At 38.8% G+C, this 20,196-nt stretch overlaps 1 protein-coding gene across 38 annotated transcripts in view; it reads right to left on the bottom strand.

The window, feature by feature from the left end:
• ADD1 (adducin 1) overlaps positions 1–20,196 on the bottom strand; it is a 126,239-nt gene that overhangs the window by 37,143 nt on the left and 68,900 nt on the right. For all 38 annotated transcript variants that reach the window (XM_038399334.1, XM_038399332.1, XM_043512551.1 and 35 more), the window contains 5 exons: positions 5,927–6,007; positions 3,590–3,739; positions 2,379–2,522; positions 2,126–2,224; positions 1,506–1,682 (listed from right to left, as the gene is read on the bottom strand). In XM_038399334.1, coding sequence (XP_038255262.1) covers positions 1,506–1,682; positions 2,126–2,224; positions 2,379–2,522; positions 3,590–3,739; positions 5,927–6,007 — 651 coding nt within the window. The remainder of the gene's footprint in view (positions 1–1,505; positions 1,683–2,125; positions 2,225–2,378; positions 2,523–3,589; positions 3,740–5,926; positions 6,008–20,196) is intronic.

The following is a 20,196-nucleotide window of genomic DNA, read 5'->3' on the forward strand; positions in this document are numbered from 1 at the left end:
ACTTCCTGAGACAAGTTGCTCTTGCAAGCCAGAGCCCAGCTAAATGCTGATAAAAGATGTTACAAAATTACCCTTTGTCTCTTTAAACTTTTCTGGTGGGTGTGTCTGATAAGAGATGAAGTAATGGACCATACACACACCCCAATGTCATGTTATAACCAAGCTCTTAAGATCTTTGTATCAGTTAATACACATTACCAAATATCTGGCAACAAAGGTAAGTTCAGAAGCAAGAAGTGTTAGAATGATGCATTATATACTACACTCTAACCTTAAACATATGGTCCTTTCTGTTTTAACTTTTCATCTTATTTTTTTTTAAAGGAAATATATAGTTTAACACAATTTAATTCCATGTTTTTAACCACACACACACACACACACACACACACTCTCTCTCTCTCGTTTGAAATGGCATTTATTGAGGGCTGCTGCATGGGAGGTAAAAGTTTGGGAACAACTTCTGGTCTCTCTCCACGTTGATGGTTCATGGACTGTAGGGAAAGATGGTGTTGATGGCACCACTCTTTAACAGCCTCTTGTGGCTAGTCAAAGCATGTCAATTTTGTAGGATACATTAAAGCAATTCAGTATGGTAGAGAAGCTCCGGATTTTAAGACAAATTTGGACACAGGATAAAACAAACCTTCATGGTAGTGTAGTGGCTGTATGTAGAAACAGCAATGATTGCTCACTCAGTGATTGTTCATATTGAGCTTTGGACACTGGAAATGGTTTTGCTGAGAAAAGGAAACATTGTTCCAGATACCGGGAATACCCCATCTCTCTAAAAATATCCTAACTTCAACCTGGATATAGATTTAATCTGAATCATAACCTATATCACAGGCAATGTCATTGCTGGGCATTATTCAGAGTGATCATGTAGACTTTAACCTATGACCTTCAGACAAATGTTCTATCAATGGAGCCATATGGATCATCATTCTGTGTTAATACCCAAAGACCCCTCTAACAATGTGACATCCTGAGAAGTCCAAGTTTACCTTAGACTCCACCTTTTTGTTAAGGGGTAAGGAGGATAGGGCAGCATGGTATTATCTGGAGAGGCTGCATGCACCACAATCACAACTAACAAAAAGAACCTGTCTCTGTTACAAGAGGTACAGAACCGAGTGAGTATGAACATTAAGGCCTGATCCAAAGCCCACTGACATCAAGAAGAGTCTTTCCACTGACTTTAGTGGTCTTTGAATCAGGCTGTAACTGATCTATTCTATCTTGCAGGGAAGCTTTAAATACTCAGATTAAAGATTAATAAATTAAGTAACCTACATGGTTCTTTTTTCACATTATAGCCTGGACACTAACCTAAGAAAAACTTAGTATTTTGAAATCTCAAGAATCAAATGTGTCAGCAAATAAAAAAAGTAAAACAAGACCAAAAAAAACCTGAAAAAAATCTTAGTTTCTTTATAGCACTTTAGAAATAATTTTGCATTCATCATATAAAAACTCATTAGATTTGATGTTATTTGCTTTACCAGATTATCAAGCATTCGCATAAGGGCTTCAAACTCCTGCTCTCCAATCTGCCATTTTGGATGGGATACAGTACCCTCAGCTGCTGGAGACTCGGGAGAACGAGATTTGGCTTTGTATTTTCCAGGGTCTAACAGCACTAAGTTGTCAGGCCCACCTGCACTGGCCAGCGTACGTACCTTAAAAATAATTAAACCACATTTTAATTTTTTTAACTTAAACACTGGATAGTTATAGAAACAGTAGAAGGACCCTCTTCTATTCTGCAAATTCTAATCTTATATTTTAAAATTAAATAAATCATTATAACCTTGTAATAAGGAAAGTGTTTCAAGCAATGTGAAAAATCACATGTTGCAACATTCTTGCTTTAATGAAAAGTAGACTGATGATTTGGGAGAGATTAATGTCAGATCAATAGTTCTAGTTTGCCAGTTGAACACAGTTGCTAAATTATCTGTGTAGTTGCTCCTGCACAATGAAATCAATCCAGGAATCTTTTATTTTGTTAGTTTAGATTGAAACTGTCACTTTTTAATCATTCATCTATCATCTGTTTGAAGATTAAGTATCATATTGTTACAGATAGCAGATTCGTTATATAATATATTAAGATTCTTACTTGAATCTCACAGGCAACTACTAGATTATGAATATAGTAGAAAGCCTCTTCAACGGTCTCCCCAACTGATACCAAGCCATGGTTTCTGAGAATAAGGACCTAGAAGAAATGGACATTGCAAGGAATATGAACTGCTACAAGAAACCTACCTGCCAAGAACTAAACAAACATATCTCCCCTCCTTTCCATTTCCAAGTTAAAAAAAAAAATCACTATTTTCTTTTAATATTGACCTATGTATGGAATAACTGACCTTGCTTTTAGGTCCCAAATTTTTCTGAATTAGCACTTTTTCTTCATCGTCAACCAGAATACCATGGTAGTCATGATAGGCCACTTCTCCAAGACAGAGTGCTTCTGGTGAAATTGGCAAGAGACCACACTTCATTGCAGAAACCTGAGAAACATAACAGTAGATTTTGAGAGAGAAGTAAATAAAAACAAGAAGTCAGTCACTGCTGTACATTATATACACTAATGCGTGAAGTGGAGGGTGAAATGTCATTGTTAATATTTAAATACATCTGAGACATTTAAAAGCAGGAGAACTGAAGATTGATCAGAAGACAAGACAGAAATGTGAAAAGATTTAGAAAATCAGCCTCTTATCCTTAATTCATACTCTCTTTTAAGTGAATAATTTAAAATACAAGATTTCCTGCAGATTATTACACAAAACCATGGTTAAAAAACACCACTGTTAAAGCTTAAAATCCTCAGAATATGGTCCAAAATTAGGAACTTACTCAATTTCAGTCTTGTTATCTACCTTAAAATAATGTTATTGCTGTTCTGAATCAATTTAATAAGAAAAATATCAAATATAAGAACTGCAGTAAAGCAATTTCCTGAATATTTGAAACTCAGTCACTGGGTTGGCTCCTAAAAAAGCTTCTGAGGTGGATTTGATAATGATTTATAACTAGTTGTTCTTGGAGATGGATAAAAACAGGGATCTACAAGTCAACATGGGTATCCACAAATTCTACTGTTTGAGATCAATGATGCTATTTGTGCTGTGAAACAGTTACAGATGTGCTACCAGAACAAAATGTAGATAGGATGCAAGTACTCTAATACCTAGCATATATATGCAGAAAATATTACAAAGTGTGCCTTACTGGGCCACTGGAGGACGCTTTACCTTGTTATGACTCATTGAATGAAAAGGTTCTATTACAATCTGAAATTTGCCATTAGTCTGCTATTACTTCTAAATGTTGATTCAAGATTTCATATTCATAGCACAGATAGTGTCAATTTCTACAGTAGGGCCCAATTTTGCAAGCACTCACAAGGCAGGAATATTCACATGAATAGGCTCATTAACTATGTGACTTCAAATAGGACTCCTCACTAGGATATGGGTTTAAAGGGATCAAGCCCTTGAACTACAAAGTAAATATATGACTACTTGGCACCAGCTACACTTCTCTTAAAATCTATATAAGAGGAACTGCTTACCGCTGCCCCTGCTGGTGTATGGATATGAACAATGCATTTAACGTCAGGTCGAGCGGCATAAATTGCAGAGTGCAATGTAAAACCAGCTTGGTTTACTCCCAGGTTAGTGCTTCCACGATCAACTACATCTCCTTGAATATTGATTTTAACCTGACAATATAAAAAAACATTGTAATAAAAAGTTTTATAAGTTATCGTTGTACCAAATGTATTTAATTCAGCATCTTCCTATAGCAGTTTTAAAAATTATATTATATTTTAACAATATCACACTACATATACACTACATATATGTTGAATATAAATGTATATAAACCAATGTCATTAACAGCAACAATATTAAGCTTTAAGATCAATATATTGTAAACAGCTGTAGAATTGGTCTACAGTAACACAAAACGAGCTTTCTGTATTATTGCTTTTTTGTAAAAAATCAAATCCATCAACAAGCAATTGTATAACAAATTATTTTCCCCCTCTACTTTGTTCAACTTTCACTCCCTTGATTCTTGTGATGACATTTCCGCTAGTTCTTCACTGATCAGAGTGTCTTCCAGCCTAGACCCGGCCTGAATTACTAATGTAAAAACACAAGCAAGGAAAAAAAGCCTCTTAGAAAACTAACACAAAACCTTTCAGTCCTCTTTTATACATCATAATGCAGCAAGAAAAAGAGTACAAGCTCACTTCTTCATCTACTTCTTTTCGGGTCACCTTTTTTTAAGCTGCTTATAATAAGGTTCCCTTAACATTCAGCTCCTGGAATGTTATTCAGGCCCCCCCTCTTTCCTCATTGATTAATCCCATCTAGAAAGAAAGAAATCTGATCCTTTTTATACTTGATTGCTTCTTCCTTCCTGGCTGCAGACAAATATCTACAGGTTGTCAATGAATCTTGACACTATGTATAGAATACTTTACTTGGGTCTTTGATAGGCAACTAAAGTGGTCTTTGAAAGTCTGTAGACTCTTTATATGTAAATTGGACCATCATCAGTGTTTAATTTTGAGAACCTTAGATACTAGTTGATTAAGAAATGCACTTAAATTCTCGCCCTCTAGGCTTATTGAGACACCCCATAGCCACAGATTTGTACTGAATGCTTGGTTTTCCAGAATTTCAGTCGTATAGGTAAGGTCTTGATTTTCTTTAATTGTTGTGGACAATAATATATAGAGTTCAGTTATTTTCCCTCTTTTCTCCTTTATCCTGTTCTCAACCCATACTTACACCAGTTTAGACAAAGCTATGCACTATTCCAAAGTGGTGACAGTGAGGAATAAGACAATTAGTTTGGGGATCTGAGACCACTATAGGCATAAGTAGCGTATTAGTCTTAGTGCTAAATTCTTTCAGCGTTGCCATGGATGGTACCATGGCATTATGTCCATTTGAGGGGTGCTGCAGTTTGCACTGCCGAGTCACTGCTAGATCTTCCTCGAGCTTGATGAGAAGTAAAGCAGTCTTGCATCACTGAGCTTTATTTATTTATTTTTTTAGAGAGATTTTTAGTTGCAGTGGAGGCTTCACAACACTACCCTCCCACAAGCAATATCTGAAACTCACATTTGGCAAAAACAAATAACCTTTGACACAACTGTGCTAACTTGATTTTTGGGTTATCTGTCACCACAGTTCCATTGCCCTAGGGTAGGCCTGTTATTATGCACTACTATTTATTTTTAACAAGATCTGGAAAAGAGAATATATTTGGTTAATCCAAATCTATTGTCTTTCTATAATCCAGAATTAAAGGCAGCAAAGGAAATACGTAGCACTTCATGTCTTGAAATCACTGCAAAATCATTAAACTATAAATATATATTAACCTATAAAACAGGTACTGCAAGTACAGGAAGAAACTGAGGAAGAGAGATTACAGAAATTGTCCAAGGTCACAGATGGAATTAATGTTGGAGAAAGGACTAGAACTCAGGAATTCCCCATTCTCAGTCTTGTGCAGCTTTTATATAATTAATACCTCAAATTAAAATTTAGGATAATATAGATGTATTTCAGTATATGGAAAAAAAAAACTAAGGACCAAGAGTTTATGCTCAAATTACAATCTGAAATTTTATGGCCATTTTAAAAAAAGAAGAATTTTACTTCCAAAATGGATAGTGAAATCAGTCAAACTCTTAAAAAAAAAAAAACAACAACCCCCCACACACACACACAAACACACAACACGTTCTGGCCATGAGATTGCAGCAGAAAATAACTTAGTATTTTCTATAACATGCTTATCGAAGTTTAACATACATATATACGAGACAGAATTTAGATGTTTATATCCATGTTCTATTGGTATAGAAACAGAAATTAGCACTTACCAGACTGGATGCAGAAACCTCACTATAAAGAAGTCCAAAAGGTACAATCAAGAAGTGCTCCTGCTCAGAACTTACTCTGGCCTAAAAATACAACAAGAATGAAAGCTAAATCTTTACAATAAAAAACTGTAATATTTTGAATTCAAGTTCTGTTTTGTAAGCCCTAGAAAGTATACCATACAATAAAATTACAAGAGAGAGTTGTTGAACACAGGAGATGTACATATTCATGACGCATAAACTAACAGCCATGCCATATCCACTATAATTGACATAATTTATTAAACCATAGTACACTTGGTAATAGACCATGTTTACTAAGGCCACAGGGTGGCCCGGGCTACAGTCTCTCAGGTTGGTGGAAGACCAAGGTGTAAGTAAGACGCCAAGGGGGTGCTCAGATCCTACAATAATGAGGGACAGATAACCACGTGGATAGATGAGTGGTTCCCTAATACCCCACGGGAAACAGAGTTTTGGAGAAGCAATATTGTCACCCATAGTGTTAGTGTCCTAGAAAAACCTCTGTTTGCCATAGGGAATGCGGGATTATGAAGCAGAGGACTTGTGGAAATTTAAGCAACCCAGCTAAAGGGTTTGAACATCTTGACACTGGGTGGGATGAATGCCTTTTGATGGTGTTGGGGAGGTTAGCATACCTTGGGGCTCTCCACCAACTATCCTTCTCTTTACGTAGCAATGTTTGCCTCAAGGTTTAACACACAGATGATGGAGTTCATAACTTAAAATTAGTTTATAGTTTGTAAATTGTTTAGGGCAGGAACCATATCTTTGTTATGTTTTTAGAGTGCTGTGCACAAAGTAGCTAGGGCCTCTAGATGCTATTGCAATATTAGTAGTAATTATGACTTATACCACACTGTAAAATAAATCACAATGGGTAGTTAGATCCTAATAAAATTCATGAATTAAAAAAGGAATGTGGGTTAATGGTAGAAGAGGAGATAAGGAATCATCTATTTAGTTTCATAAAACTACTAATGGATCATTTAGATGGAGGTTTGAGGTTGTCTATGGGTCTTAAAAACCGTCCTATTTTGATCTCTGGTACAAGGGTGTGCACAGATAATCCAGTGCTTTTGCTGACATGTGCAGTTAAGTTAGTAGCACATCTAAAAGCACATTTTGATTTATTTTACAGCATAGTATAAGTTATAATTACTACTTATACTGCAATAGCATCTAGAGGCCGTAGCTACTTTGTGAACGGCACTCTAAAAACATAACATGGTAAGCCTTACCATGGCTGCCTGCAAACCAAATTCTGTTGCCCAGCTGAGTGTGTGTGATGTCTCACACCAAACCAGCAGGCATTCAATATAAGAGGCAAAATGCAACCTTGTACCAAAAGCACATGTGCTATGTAACGTGAATTGCTTTATTCAGTGTGAAATAGTCTTCCCTTTCTTCTCTAAAATGTATCTTTTAAAATACTACTCTCCCTTTTTTTCCTCCCGCAGCTGCAAATGTTTCTACACTCCCCCTATCATCTCCGTCCCAGAGGCTAGCGCAGATCAAAAGGCAAAAAAAAAAGCACTTGCGATGACATGTTCTCAGAGCTCATGCAGTCCTCCTGCACCGAAAGAGCTCAGCAGAATGCGTGGAGGCAAACAATGGCAGAGTCCAGGAAAGCGTTAAATGAACACAATGAGAGGAGGGAGGAGCATGCTGAAAGGAAGCAGAATGCAATGCTGAGGCTAATGGGGGAGCAAACTGACATGCTCAGGTGTCTGGTGGAGCTGCAGGAAAGGCAGCAGGAGCACAGACCGCTGCTGCAGTATAACCGCCTGCCCTCCTCCCCAAGTTCCATATTCTCCTCACCCAGACACCCAAGAACATGGGGGCCGGGGGTGGGCACACTATGGGGACCCAGCCACTCCACCCCAGAGGATTGCCCAAGCAACAGAAGGCTGGCATTCAGTAAGTTTTGAACTGTAGTCTGGCCTTGTCCTTCCCTCCTCCCCTCATCCAACACCCCCCGCAGTGCTTCCCTCCTCACCCACCCCTCCCAGGCTACCTTGCGAGTTTTCCCCTTATTTGTGTGATAATTAATAAAGAATGCATGATTTTGAAACAATAATGACTTTATTGCTTCTGAAAGCAGTGATAGAAGGGGAAGTGGAGTCAACCAAGGGGGTGGGTTTTCATCAAGGAGAAACAAACAGAACTGTCACACCGTAGCCTGGCCAGTCATGAAACTGGTTTTCAAAGCTTCTCTGATGCGCAGGACACTCAGCTGTGCTCTTCTAATCACCCTGGTGTCTGGCTGCACGTAATCGGCCACCAGGCGATTTGCCTCAACCTCCCACCCTGCCATAAACGTCTCCTCCTTACTCTCACAGATACTGTGGAGCACAAAGCAAGCAGCAACAACAATAGGAGTATTGGTTTCGCTGAGGTCTAACCTAGTCAGTAAACTGGGCCAGCGAGCTGTTAAAAGTCCAAATGCACATTCTACCACCATTCTACACTTGCTTAGCCTATAGCTGAACTGCTCCTTACTACTGTCCAGGGTGCCTTGTATGGCTTCACGAGCCATAGCATTAAGGGATAGGCTGGGTCCCCAAGGATAACTATAGGCATTTCAACATTCCCAACAGTAATTTTCTGGTCTGGGAAGTTAGTTCCTTCTTACAGCTGTTAAAACAGACCAGAGTTCCTGAAGATGCGAGCGTCATGCACCTTTCCTGGCCATCCCACGTTGATGTCATTGAAATGTCCCTTGTGATCCACCAGTGCTTGCAGCACCATTGAAAAGTACCCCTTGTGGTTTACATACTGGCTGCCAACATGGTCCGGTCCCAAGATAGGGATATGCTTTCCATCTATCACCCCACCACAGATAGGGAAACCCATTGCAGCAAAGCCATCCACTATGACCTGCACATTTCCCAGAGTCACTACCCTTGATAGCAGCAGCTCAGTGATTGCGTTGGCTACTTGCATCACAGCAGCTCCCACAGTAGATTTACCCACTCCAAATTGATTCCCGACTGACCAGTAGCTGTCTGGCATTGCAAGCTTCCAGAGGGCTATCACCACTCGCTTCTCAACTGTGAGGGCTGCTCTCATCTAGGTATTCTTGGGCTTCAGGGAAAGCAAGTCACAAAGTTCCATGGAAGTGCCCTTACGCATGCAAAAGTTTCTCAGCCACTGGGAATCATCCCAGAACTGCAACACTTTGCAGTCCCACCAGTCTGTGCTTGTTTCCCGGGCCCAGAATCAGAGTTCCACGGCATGAACCTGCCCCATTATCACCATGATGTCCAAATTGCCAGGGCCCGTGCTTTGAGAAAAGTCTGCGTCCATGTCCTCATCACTATCGTGATTGCGCTGTCGTCGACTCCTCGCTTGCTTTTGCAGTTCTGCACATACTGCAGGAGAATGCGCGAGGTGTTTACAATGCTCACTGCAGCAGCAGTGAGCTGAGTGGGCTCCATGCTTGCTGTGGTATGGCATCTGCAGGAGAGCGGAGTTGCAGCAGAAGCGGTGGGTGACAACGGATGCCACAAGAATAGATATTTATACAGAACAATAAGATGACCTGCAAGGTGGATTCATGGCACCAGGAGAGCAGAGTTGCAGCGGAAACGGTGGATGACGACGGCTAGCAGTCCTACTGAACTGTCTGCTGACAGCAGTATGGCGTCTGCATGGAAAAAGGCGCAAAAATGATTGTCTGCCATTGCTTTCACGGAGGGAGAGGCAACTGACGACATGTACCCAAAACCACCCACGACAATTTTTTTGCCCCATCAAGCATTAGGAGCTCAATCCGGAATTCCAATGGGCAGCAGAGACTGCAGGAACTGTGGGATAGCTACCCACAGTTCAACGCTCCGAAAGTCGACGCTAGCCACGGTACTGTGGACGCACTCCGCCGACTTAATGCGCTTAGTGGGGACACACACAATCGACTGTATAAAATCACTTCCTAAAAATTGACTTCTATAAATTCGGCCTAATTTCATAGTGTAGACATCCTGAGTCTACATCCTGAGACTCACGAGTTGCAAGTGGCTCTTTAATGTGTCTCTTTGCAGCACATGATACTAAAACACTGTGTGATTTAATTATTAGCCAATCAGGATGCTTTTACTATGTTATTAACCAACTACAGTTGATAAAATAATAATACTTGGTCATTTTGCTCTGAGAATACTACTTACACACACACACACACACACACACACACACACACACACACACAGAGAGAGAGAGAGAGAAAATGAAACAATGAATTCACACTACTGTGGCTCTTTTGGGTAATGCTGATCACTAGTTTGGCTCTTGAACCACTGAGCTCTGGATATCACTGGTGTATAACATTAAATTAGAACTGTCAAGCGATTGAAAAAATTAATTGTGATTAACCGCACCATTAATTAATCGTGATCAATTGCACTGTTATACAATGATAGAATACCATTTATTTAAATATTTTTGGCGTGTTCTACATTTCCAAATATACTAATTTCAATTATAACAGAATACAAAGGGTACAGTGCTTACTTTATATTTTTATTACAAATATTTTCACTGTAAATAACAAAAAGATATAGTATTTTTCAATCCACCTAATACAAGTACTATAGTGCAATCTCTTTATCATGAAAGTTGAACTTACAAATGTAGAATTATGTACAAAAAATAACTGCATTCAAAAATAAAACAATGTAAAACTTTAGAGCCTACAAGTCCACTCTGTCCTATTTCTTGTTTAGCCAATTGCTCAGACAAACAAGTTTGTTTACATTTGCAGGAGACAATGCTGTCCGCTTCTCATTCACAATGTCACCTGAAAGTGAGAACATGTGTTCTCATGGCACTGTTGTAGCCAGCGTTGCAAGAGATTGACATCCCAGATATGCTAAAGATCCATATGTCCCTTCATGACTCAACCACTATTCCAGAGGACATCCGTTCATGCTGATGATGGGTGCTGCTCAATAACAATCCAAAGTAGTGCAGACTGATGCATGTTCATTTTCATCATCTCAGTCAGATGCCACCAGCAGAAGACTGATTTTCTTTTTTGGTGGTTTGGGTTCTGCAGTTTCTGCATCAGAGTGTTGCTCTTAAGACTTCTGAAAGCATGATCCACACCTCATCCCCTCTCAGATTTTGGACAGCACTTCAGATTCTTCCACCTTGGGTATGAGCTGTAGCTATCTTTAGAAATCTCACATTGGTACCTTCTTTGCGTTTTGTCAAATCTGGAACTAAAGTGTTCTTAAAATGAACAACATGTGCTGAGTCATCATCCAAGACTACTATAACATGAAATATATGGCAGAATGCGGGTAAAATAGAGCCAGACACATACAATTCTCCCCAAAGGAGTTCAGTCACAAATTTAATTAACGCATTTTTTTTTTAACAAGTGTCATCAGCATGGAAGCCTGCCCTCTAGAACAGTGGCTAAAGCATGAAGTGGCATAAGAATGTTTAGCAGATCTGGCATGTAAATACCTTGCAATGCTGGCTACAAAAGTCCCATGCAAATGCCTGTTCTCACTTTCTGGTGACATCATAAATAAGAAGTGGGCAGCATTATCTCCCGTAAATATAAACAAACTTGCTTGTGTTAGCAATTGGCTAAATGAGAGGCAGGACTGAGTGGATCTGTAGGCTCTAAAGTTTTGCATTGTTTTGCTTCTGAATGCAGTTAAATGATCAAAAAATAAAAATAAAAATCTACATTTGTACATTACACTTTCATGATAAAGACTGCACTACAGTACATGAGGTGAATTGAGCATACTGTTTCTTTGTTTATTATTTTTACAGTGCAAATATATGTAATAAAAATAATATAAAGTGAACAGCGTACACTTTGTATTCTGTGTTGTAACTGAAATTAATACATTTGAAAATGTAGAAAAACATCCGCAAATATTTAATAAATTTTAATTGGTATTCTATTGTTTAACAATGCAATTAAAACTGCGATTAATTGCGATTAATTTTTTAAACCATTAATTTTTTTGAATTAATCGCAATTAATCGACAACTCTACATTAAATAGAATGTCTTTTGTGTGATTCAAAGTCAGGAAATATTATTTCCAGAGATCAATTGTCTATAAATGCCAAACTAAAATCCAATGCAGCCAACAATTCAGTTTTTAGATTCCTAACAGTTATTTGAAGATGCAGTTCCACTCTGGCTGGGCTTTTTACACTGTATCATTCTTGGTAGTCATCTTAGTTCTTAGATGGAAATATAGGATTTATTTAAAGTGTCTGCTCACTGGGCAAGTCCTCTCTCTTTTAGAAGGTCCCCAGGGTGGGAACAGCAGTCACAATCTTTCATCCACACAGCTGAGAATAAGGCAAACTGTATAATGAAGAGTACTCAATATGAAACTGCAGACAATATTGAGCAGTCACAATCCCACTTCTTTTTACACCGACAGAGCTTCCTACAAAAAAGAATGAACTAAAACTAGACAGTGTTGTTTGCTTCTAGGAACAAGTAGGTCATATTCCAGTTATTTGAAGGCTGATGCCTGAGAAGTCAATCTCTCAGTTCCGGTTTTAGACATCTCAAAACTAATAGTTTGTCCTTTGTTTGAAACATAATTTCTGTATGCAAGAGATAAAACAAATAAGATGGAGTCAAGCAATGAACACATCTACATATCGCAGCATAAGAGAAATAAAATAGTAAAAGAACCAGTCCTTAGTTGCTTATTTTGTTTTAATCATTTAGTTCCCCGTCACCCTCAAGTGTATTTCTCCATTAATGAACCATGTATCTGCATAAAGTTGACTAATTTTCAATACTCCAAAATGGGTTTTACATTTTAAACTAGCAAATTGATCAATGCATTGTTACATTACATAAGGGATTTTTCTGGGGAAAAGGGGTATTGGAGGGCTAGATTTCATGCTACTTTTAGCCTTTAGAAAAAGAAAAAAGGACAAAAAAAACCCAACAAAAAACAGATCCAAAGTCTATTTACTTCAATGGGGACTGAATCCAGTGCCAAAATTACCATTCCCAGATTCCTCCCCAAAAAGGATAACAGAATCTAGAAAGTATTCTTTTCTTTTTTCTAATCCTAATGGTCCAAGACTGATGGAGATCTCTTCACATTTTAGGATATAATTTTACCTCACCTCCATCTCCTCTAATTTAAAGTCTCTACTTCACAGATGCCATTGCTCAAGTACAGCTCCTTTTCTAACAGACACTTACACCACTCTGTAAAACGGCCACCACAGGGTGATTTAAGACTTGCTATTCGCTTAACCTCTACTGAGCCAGACATATAAAGAGAGCTGTGGTCTTCAAAACTCAAGCAATCCCACTCGACTCTGTGCCATGTTGTTATCTCATTAATTTAACTGTTGATCAATCATTAATGTTTATTCTTCTGCAGGCATTCCAAATCAAACATTCCAGTGTGGACCTGTTCATGTAAGGTCAAGAGAATTCATGCACTTCACACATCCAGTATCAGCAAGACCAGCTGTTAAATTTAATGCAAGTACAATATAAAGTCTTCAATTTATACACTTGTTTAATTAGTGTAAAGTTTTTAAGTGGAAAAACTGTATAATGTTTAAAGCAAATATGCAAGGCAAATACATCCAGTAAGACAAAGACCCATAAAGTTAATAAGGCACTTCATCAAAAAGGCAGATGAGAAATAAAAAAAAAAGCGTCAACCCCAATCACCTTTGTGCCTATTTGCACAACAGCCCTAATAATGAAACAAAAAAGAAAAGGAGTTCTTGTGGCACCTTAGAGACTAAAATTTATTTGAGCATAAGCTTTCGGGAGCTACAGCTCAGGCATCCAATGAAGTGAGCTGTAGCTCACGAAAGCTTATGCTCAAATAAATTTGTTAGTCTCTAAGGTGCCACAAGTACTCCTTTTCTTTTTTGCGAATACAGACTAACACGGCTGCTACTCTGAAACCGAATAATGAAAAAATGACCATAAAAAACTAGCAGCTATTTGGAGGTCACTTTCAACATAGTAGATAGATTTTTCAAAATGATGACACTTCCTCCAATGGATAACAAGTAAAGGGTGAACCATATTATGTGATTACACAACAAACCAATAGAGTAAGGAGTCCTTTACATGGAACCTTTTAGGTTCTGCTGATAAGTCAAACTTTTAAGGCTGTCTACAGATCACTATTTATGATGCTATATTTTGTATGAAGAAAAGGAGTACCTGTGGCACACAGAGACTAACAAATTTATTTGAGCATAAGCTTTCGTGAGCTACAGCTCACTTCATCAGATGCATTCAGTGGAAAATACAGTGGGGAGATTTATATACATAGAGAACATGAAACAAATGGTATTACCATACACACTGTAACGAGAGTGATCACTTAAGGTGAGTTATTATCAGCAGGAGAGCGGGGGTGGGGGGACCTTTTGTAGTGATAATCAAGGTGGGCCATTTCCAACAGTTGACCAGAATGTCCGAGTAACAGTTGGGGTGGGAGAGAATAAACATGGGGAAATAGTTTTACTTTGTGTAATGACCCATCCACTCCCAGTTTCTATTCAAGCCTAAGTTAATTGTATCCAGTTTGCAAATTAATTCCAATTCAGCAGTCTCTCGTTGGAGTCTGTTTTTGAAGTTTTTTTTGTAGAAGAATTGCAACTTTTAGGTCTGTAATTGAATGACCAGAGAGATTGAAGTGTTCTCCAACTGGTTTTTGAATGTTATAATTCTTGACGTCTGATTTGTGTCCATTTATTCTTTTACGTAGAGACTGTCCAGTTTGACCAATGTACATGGCAAAGGGGCATTGCTGACACATGATGGCATATATCACATTGGTAGATTGCTTACAGACAGCCCCCCAACCTGAAGCAAATACTCACCAGCAACCACACACCACACAACAGAACCACTAACCCAGGAACCTATCCTTGCAACAAAGCCCGTTGCCAACTCTGTCCACATATCTATTCAGGGGACACCATCATAGGGCCTAATCACATCAGCCACACTATCAGAGGCTCGTTCACCTGCACATCTACCAATGTGATATATGCCATCATGTGCCAGCAATGACACTCAGCCGTCTGAAGGCAGAGATCCTAGCACGAGCAGGGGTAACAGCAGTGGTAAGGGCCCAGAGGTTCCATGAGTGGAAATACCAGGAGAACAAATATTAGTCTATATGTTCTCTCCATTTAAGTTTGCCTGTTCCCCCTACTATTAGCCATAAATAATCTACGTATATAGAATTCTGCAATCCAGGAAAAGAAATGAAGGTAATGAGAAAAATGGAATTTTAGGAGAAGTTCCTGTTTGGCAAGACAAAGATCTGATCTTGAATGTCACAGACAAGTGAAAGTTATTGTGAGAACAAAAATTCCTTCATCTCTCTCCATCTAAGCAATGTTTCAGAGTAGCAGCCGTGTTAGTCTGTATCAGCAAAAAGAAAAGGAGGACTTGTGACACCTTAGAGACTAACAAATTTGAGCATAAGCTTTCATCTTAACAATGCCACTTGAGTAAAATGAACAGTTTTCAGAAGTATAACCTGAAAAGGGGGGACAGAAACTGCTCTCCCAAATAAAGGAAAATACCCATGAAGATACAGTTTAATTTTTGGAGATGTGATAAATTAATTTGAAGCAACTTAAGGGCAATGGCTCTAGATTTGGGCAAAAAGGGGAGTCTGGTTCAAGTAGAAATGTAATGAGAAAACTGAACTACAAACACTGAGCTTAGAGTCTGGCACTGTGGGGAAACTTTTTTCTTTGCTACCTTTTATGGTTCAAATCGATAGTTTTGTTATGTATATTGATAGCATTTCAACATTTATAATCAAACTATTTAGATATAGTGCTTTTTCCCTCTCAAGCTAGTTACTGGTTGTTATCAGAAAAGACTTGCTGGCATCCTTTCATCTGCAAGAGATGATAGGAATTGCAGCCTATGATGTAGATGGTTTGCAATGTCTCATGTGACTGAATAGTCCAATCGGAGATTTGCATGATCTTTGGCAGTTATTGCAAATGTATGCATCTTGGCTGGGAGCTGCTTGCTTCCTATGGGCTCTTTTCTCTTCAAGCTGTAGGAGCCAGCTCCTGTCATGAACTTTGATACCCTGATGGAGATGATGGCGCCACTTGTTATGATCACTTGCCAAGATTTCCCATTAGTCAGGATCAATTCCGAATTCCTTCATAGCTCACTTGCATGTGTCTTTATAGCAAAGCTTGGGATGTCCTGTTGTTCTTGTTCCCTATGATCGTTCCCTGTATAGCATATCATTGGGTATGCGTCAGGCTTCCAACCTCAGATGGCCCAGCCAGCGCAGTCGTCTTTGCTTGCGCAGGGCTGTCACACTTGGTAAATTTGCCCTTTGAAGAACCTCTGCGTTGGTGACTTTATACTGCCATTTGGTGTTGAGTATGAGGCATAAACAACGTAGGTGGAAACCGTTTATCTTTTTCTCCTGATGAGCATAAGTTGTCCATGTTTCCCCACCTCCATGAGTGTGCAGAGGATGCAAGCTTGGTCCACTATCATTTTGGTCTTGATGGTAAGCTTTGAGTTGTTCCATGCTCTTTTAGTTAGTCTGCTAAAGGTGGTGGCAGCCTTTCTAATGCGGACATTTAGTTCTTCCTCCAGTGAGAGGTTGGTGGTCACTGTAGAACCTAAGTAGCTGAACTTTCGGACTTCTTTTAGCTGGTTTGCATTTAAGGTAATTGAAGGATCTTCTTGAAGGAACCTCTGCCCCAATACAACCGTTTTCTTGATGCTGACGGTGAGAGCAAATGCCTGACAGGCACTTGAAAGGTAGTCCATGAGTTCTTGTAGTAGATCTTCATTGTGAGCTATGAGGGCAGCATCATCAGTGAATAGAAGTTCCCTTATTAGCACCTTTTTGACTTTGGTCTTTGACTTAAGTTGGAACAGGTTGAAGAGTTTCCCATCTGATCTTGTGTGGAGATGCACTCCATCTTTCATGTCCTTAAATGCACAGTTCAAGAGTACCAAGAATAAGATTCCAAAGAGTGTAGGGGCAAGAACACAGACATGATATTTTCTCTGCGTCAACTTCAAGAGAAGTGCAGAGAGCAAAACTGAGCATTGTATACCACCTTTGTGGACCTAACCAAAGCATTCTACAGTCAACAGAGCAGGTCTGTTTGCAATATTAAAAAAGATAGGATGTCTATCATCCCTATCAAGTCGTATATGTTCATTCCACAACAACAAGAGAGCAGCTGTCCAATTTGGTGGGTCCACTTTGGACAACTATCAGGAAAGAAATACAGTAGAATCTCAGAGTTATAAACACCAGAGTTACAAACTGACCAGTCAACCACACAGCTCATCTGGAACGAGAAATATGCAATCAGGCAGCAGCAGCAACCAAAAAAACCCAGCCAAACAAAATAAATACAGTACAGTACTGTGTTAAACATAAACTACTAAAAAAAGGGGGGGGAAGTTTAAAAAAAGAATTGACAATGTAGGAAACCGTTTCTGTGCTTGTTTCATTTAAATTAAGATGGCTAAAAGCAGCATTTTTCTTCTGCATAGAGAAGTTTCAAAGCTGTATAAATCAACATTCAGTTGCAAACTTTTGAAAGAACCACCACAACGTTTTGTTCAAAGCTACGAACATTTCAGAGTTATGAACAACCTCCATTCCCGAGGTGTTTGAAACTCTGAGGTTCTCCTGTAACGTCCTTATTTTCCATTAAACTGAGCCCTTGATATGACTGGTAACTACTGCTTACACTATTCTAAAGATTTGATAAGGGATATATATACACTCAACACCTTCTGGACAATTCTTGCTTGTAAATATTTTTATTACCATATTTGTCTCTCCCATATGGGGCTTGATTCTCCAACTCCCTTATTCACAGCTGCCTGGATTTAGGGAAAGATAGGGCTGCACAGGGGCAGCCCTAATTTTTGTTAGTGGAGAATTGGGTGTAGCAAAACTCTGCTCTGCCACTCTTCCTCCTCTCCTCTCCTCTCTATGCTCTGCCCCTGGAACGCCCCCAATATGGTCCTTCCTCCTTCTTTATACCAGGAGATTGGTGGGTGGATGGATGGCTGACACAACAGGTGGTGGAGCTGCCTTTGCCAGATCTTTGCTAGTGGAGAGTTTCCTGACATAATAAGATGCTTGCTACAGAAATAGAATAAGAGTAGTAAGTGAGGCTATTTGCCCCATTTCAGATTTTTAAGAGAATTTCGACTTTTTTCTTTTAAAGGGTCAGAGCTGTATAAATGCCAATCTACAATATCAACAGATTTATATTCATATCTATCCATATTAGTTGGTTGTCACAATTTCAGATACATCAGATATACAGTATTCATATTAGGGGGGCACATTGGTATGCCCCTCTAATATGGTTCTCTTGAACTTTTAGTTTCCAGTATGAGAAATAACTGCTATAATGTCCATTTTTCAGATCCTTTCAGTCCGAGTGCTATGATAGCATGCATACTTTATTTGAATAAGGCGGCAATTATTTTACACATAAGGTATGTATTAATAGTCCACTAGTGCACATCGTGGTGTCTTTAACACCATGACTATTACTCATCATTGCAGATCATTTGTCAATTAGTAGTTTATGACATATATAGCTATTTCCACTCAATCAACAGCAAATGGATGCTTATTTTAATTATTTTCAGAAAAACATTTACATGGTGGTACTGTACACATATTGCTTCAAAACTGTAACATTCCTCACACGATATTACTCTACTAAATTACTGCCAGGCCTAACCTGATGAAGACATCTTTAAAAGGCAGAGTGGCCTGCAGAAATATCTTTTTAAATAGATCTTTAATAAAAACCAAAAAAACAAAACCCCAACTTACTAACAGACAGCCGGATTATTTTTCCTTCCCAATATTTCCTTTTTAATTTAAGGCTCAGTGAAAACAGAAACTGGCAAAGAGAAGCGTAAGTCGAAAAGCAATTAAAGGAGAAAAAAAGGCTTGTTTGGTTTCTCCCCTGGAAGAGGTGGATGACTCTTCTGGGAGGTGAGCCTCATAGCTTAAGAAATGATGCCATAAAGCACATGTAGCTAAGGGGTCAACTCACCATTTAAATTCACGTCTCTAGTACAGTGTTTGTACATCCCATCTGAAATGTATTTAATTACTGCAATAAAGTACCAAATTAGTATTTTTACATTGGCATTATTTCCCTTATACACTTGCCAATTTTGCCTTCAATAGTGTCACTACAGTTTTATTATCATTCCTTATATTGAGACATATCAGCTTGGATGGCTTGCTGTCCCCTCAAGCTTGACATGGCCACAACCAAGAAGCTTCTCATTTAAATCCAGTCTACTACCCTGCTCTTCATTAGGGTTGATAACAGTGCCATCCTCCTCATAATTTAGGGGTGGGGGGGGGAAGGGTGAAGGGAGAGTGGTTAAAATTTAACCCTTCCCTCTCCTTTTCACCTTTCATCCAGCATTGAACATGCACTATTGCACTTTAACCACATTTCTAAAAATTTCTTTCTATGCTGAATGTCAAATCATTCTTCCATGTCAGAATCAACTCTTGCCTTGAGTACTGCAATCTCTCTCGGGACCTTTTGATGCTAACTTTGCCCTCTACAGTCCAGTCAAAATGCTGCTGTCAAAGTCACCTTTCGTACCAATGTTAGCAACCTCACCAGCTTCCCACTGCACTATGCAACAACTTCAAACTTCTTATAGCCTTGTTTCAGAGACCTTACATTTCTGCCAGCAGCTCCTTTCATGTGCCTTTGTCCTCACTGCTCCACCAGTGATGCCAGTCTTTATATACCTACCTCTATACCTACTCTGAGCCATGGAAGAAGGTATGGATATGTTTATGAACTTTATGCTTAGAAAGGCACCCTTTTACTTCATTCAAGTCTCTCTTACAGTATCAATTCTGTCAGCTCACCTATCCAAACTGATGGGGGTGGTATAAAAAAATAGTTAACAGAACCATTAAGATGTTCATATTCTTTAACAAGAAACTATGTGATCTTATTAGCATCACTGTTGCCTTTCAATTAACCTTTTCTCTTATTTATGACCCTCACTGGATTGTATCATGGCTGGGCAAGAGCTATTTATTTTTTTACAAAGTGCACACTACAGATTTTAGATACTCAAGAAAATACTTATCAGTAATAATAAATGTCATTATTAATTTAAATAGTAACAGTCATTTAAACCAATTGAAAAAAAATTAAGGGCAGCCACTGTAATGTCAGAACAACAACTTC

Source organism: Dermochelys coriacea, chromosome 4 (assembly GCF_009764565.3).
Source record: "Dermochelys coriacea isolate rDerCor1 chromosome 4, rDerCor1.pri.v4, whole genome shotgun sequence".
Classification (NCBI taxonomy): Eukaryota; Metazoa; Chordata; order Testudines; family Dermochelyidae; genus Dermochelys; species Dermochelys coriacea.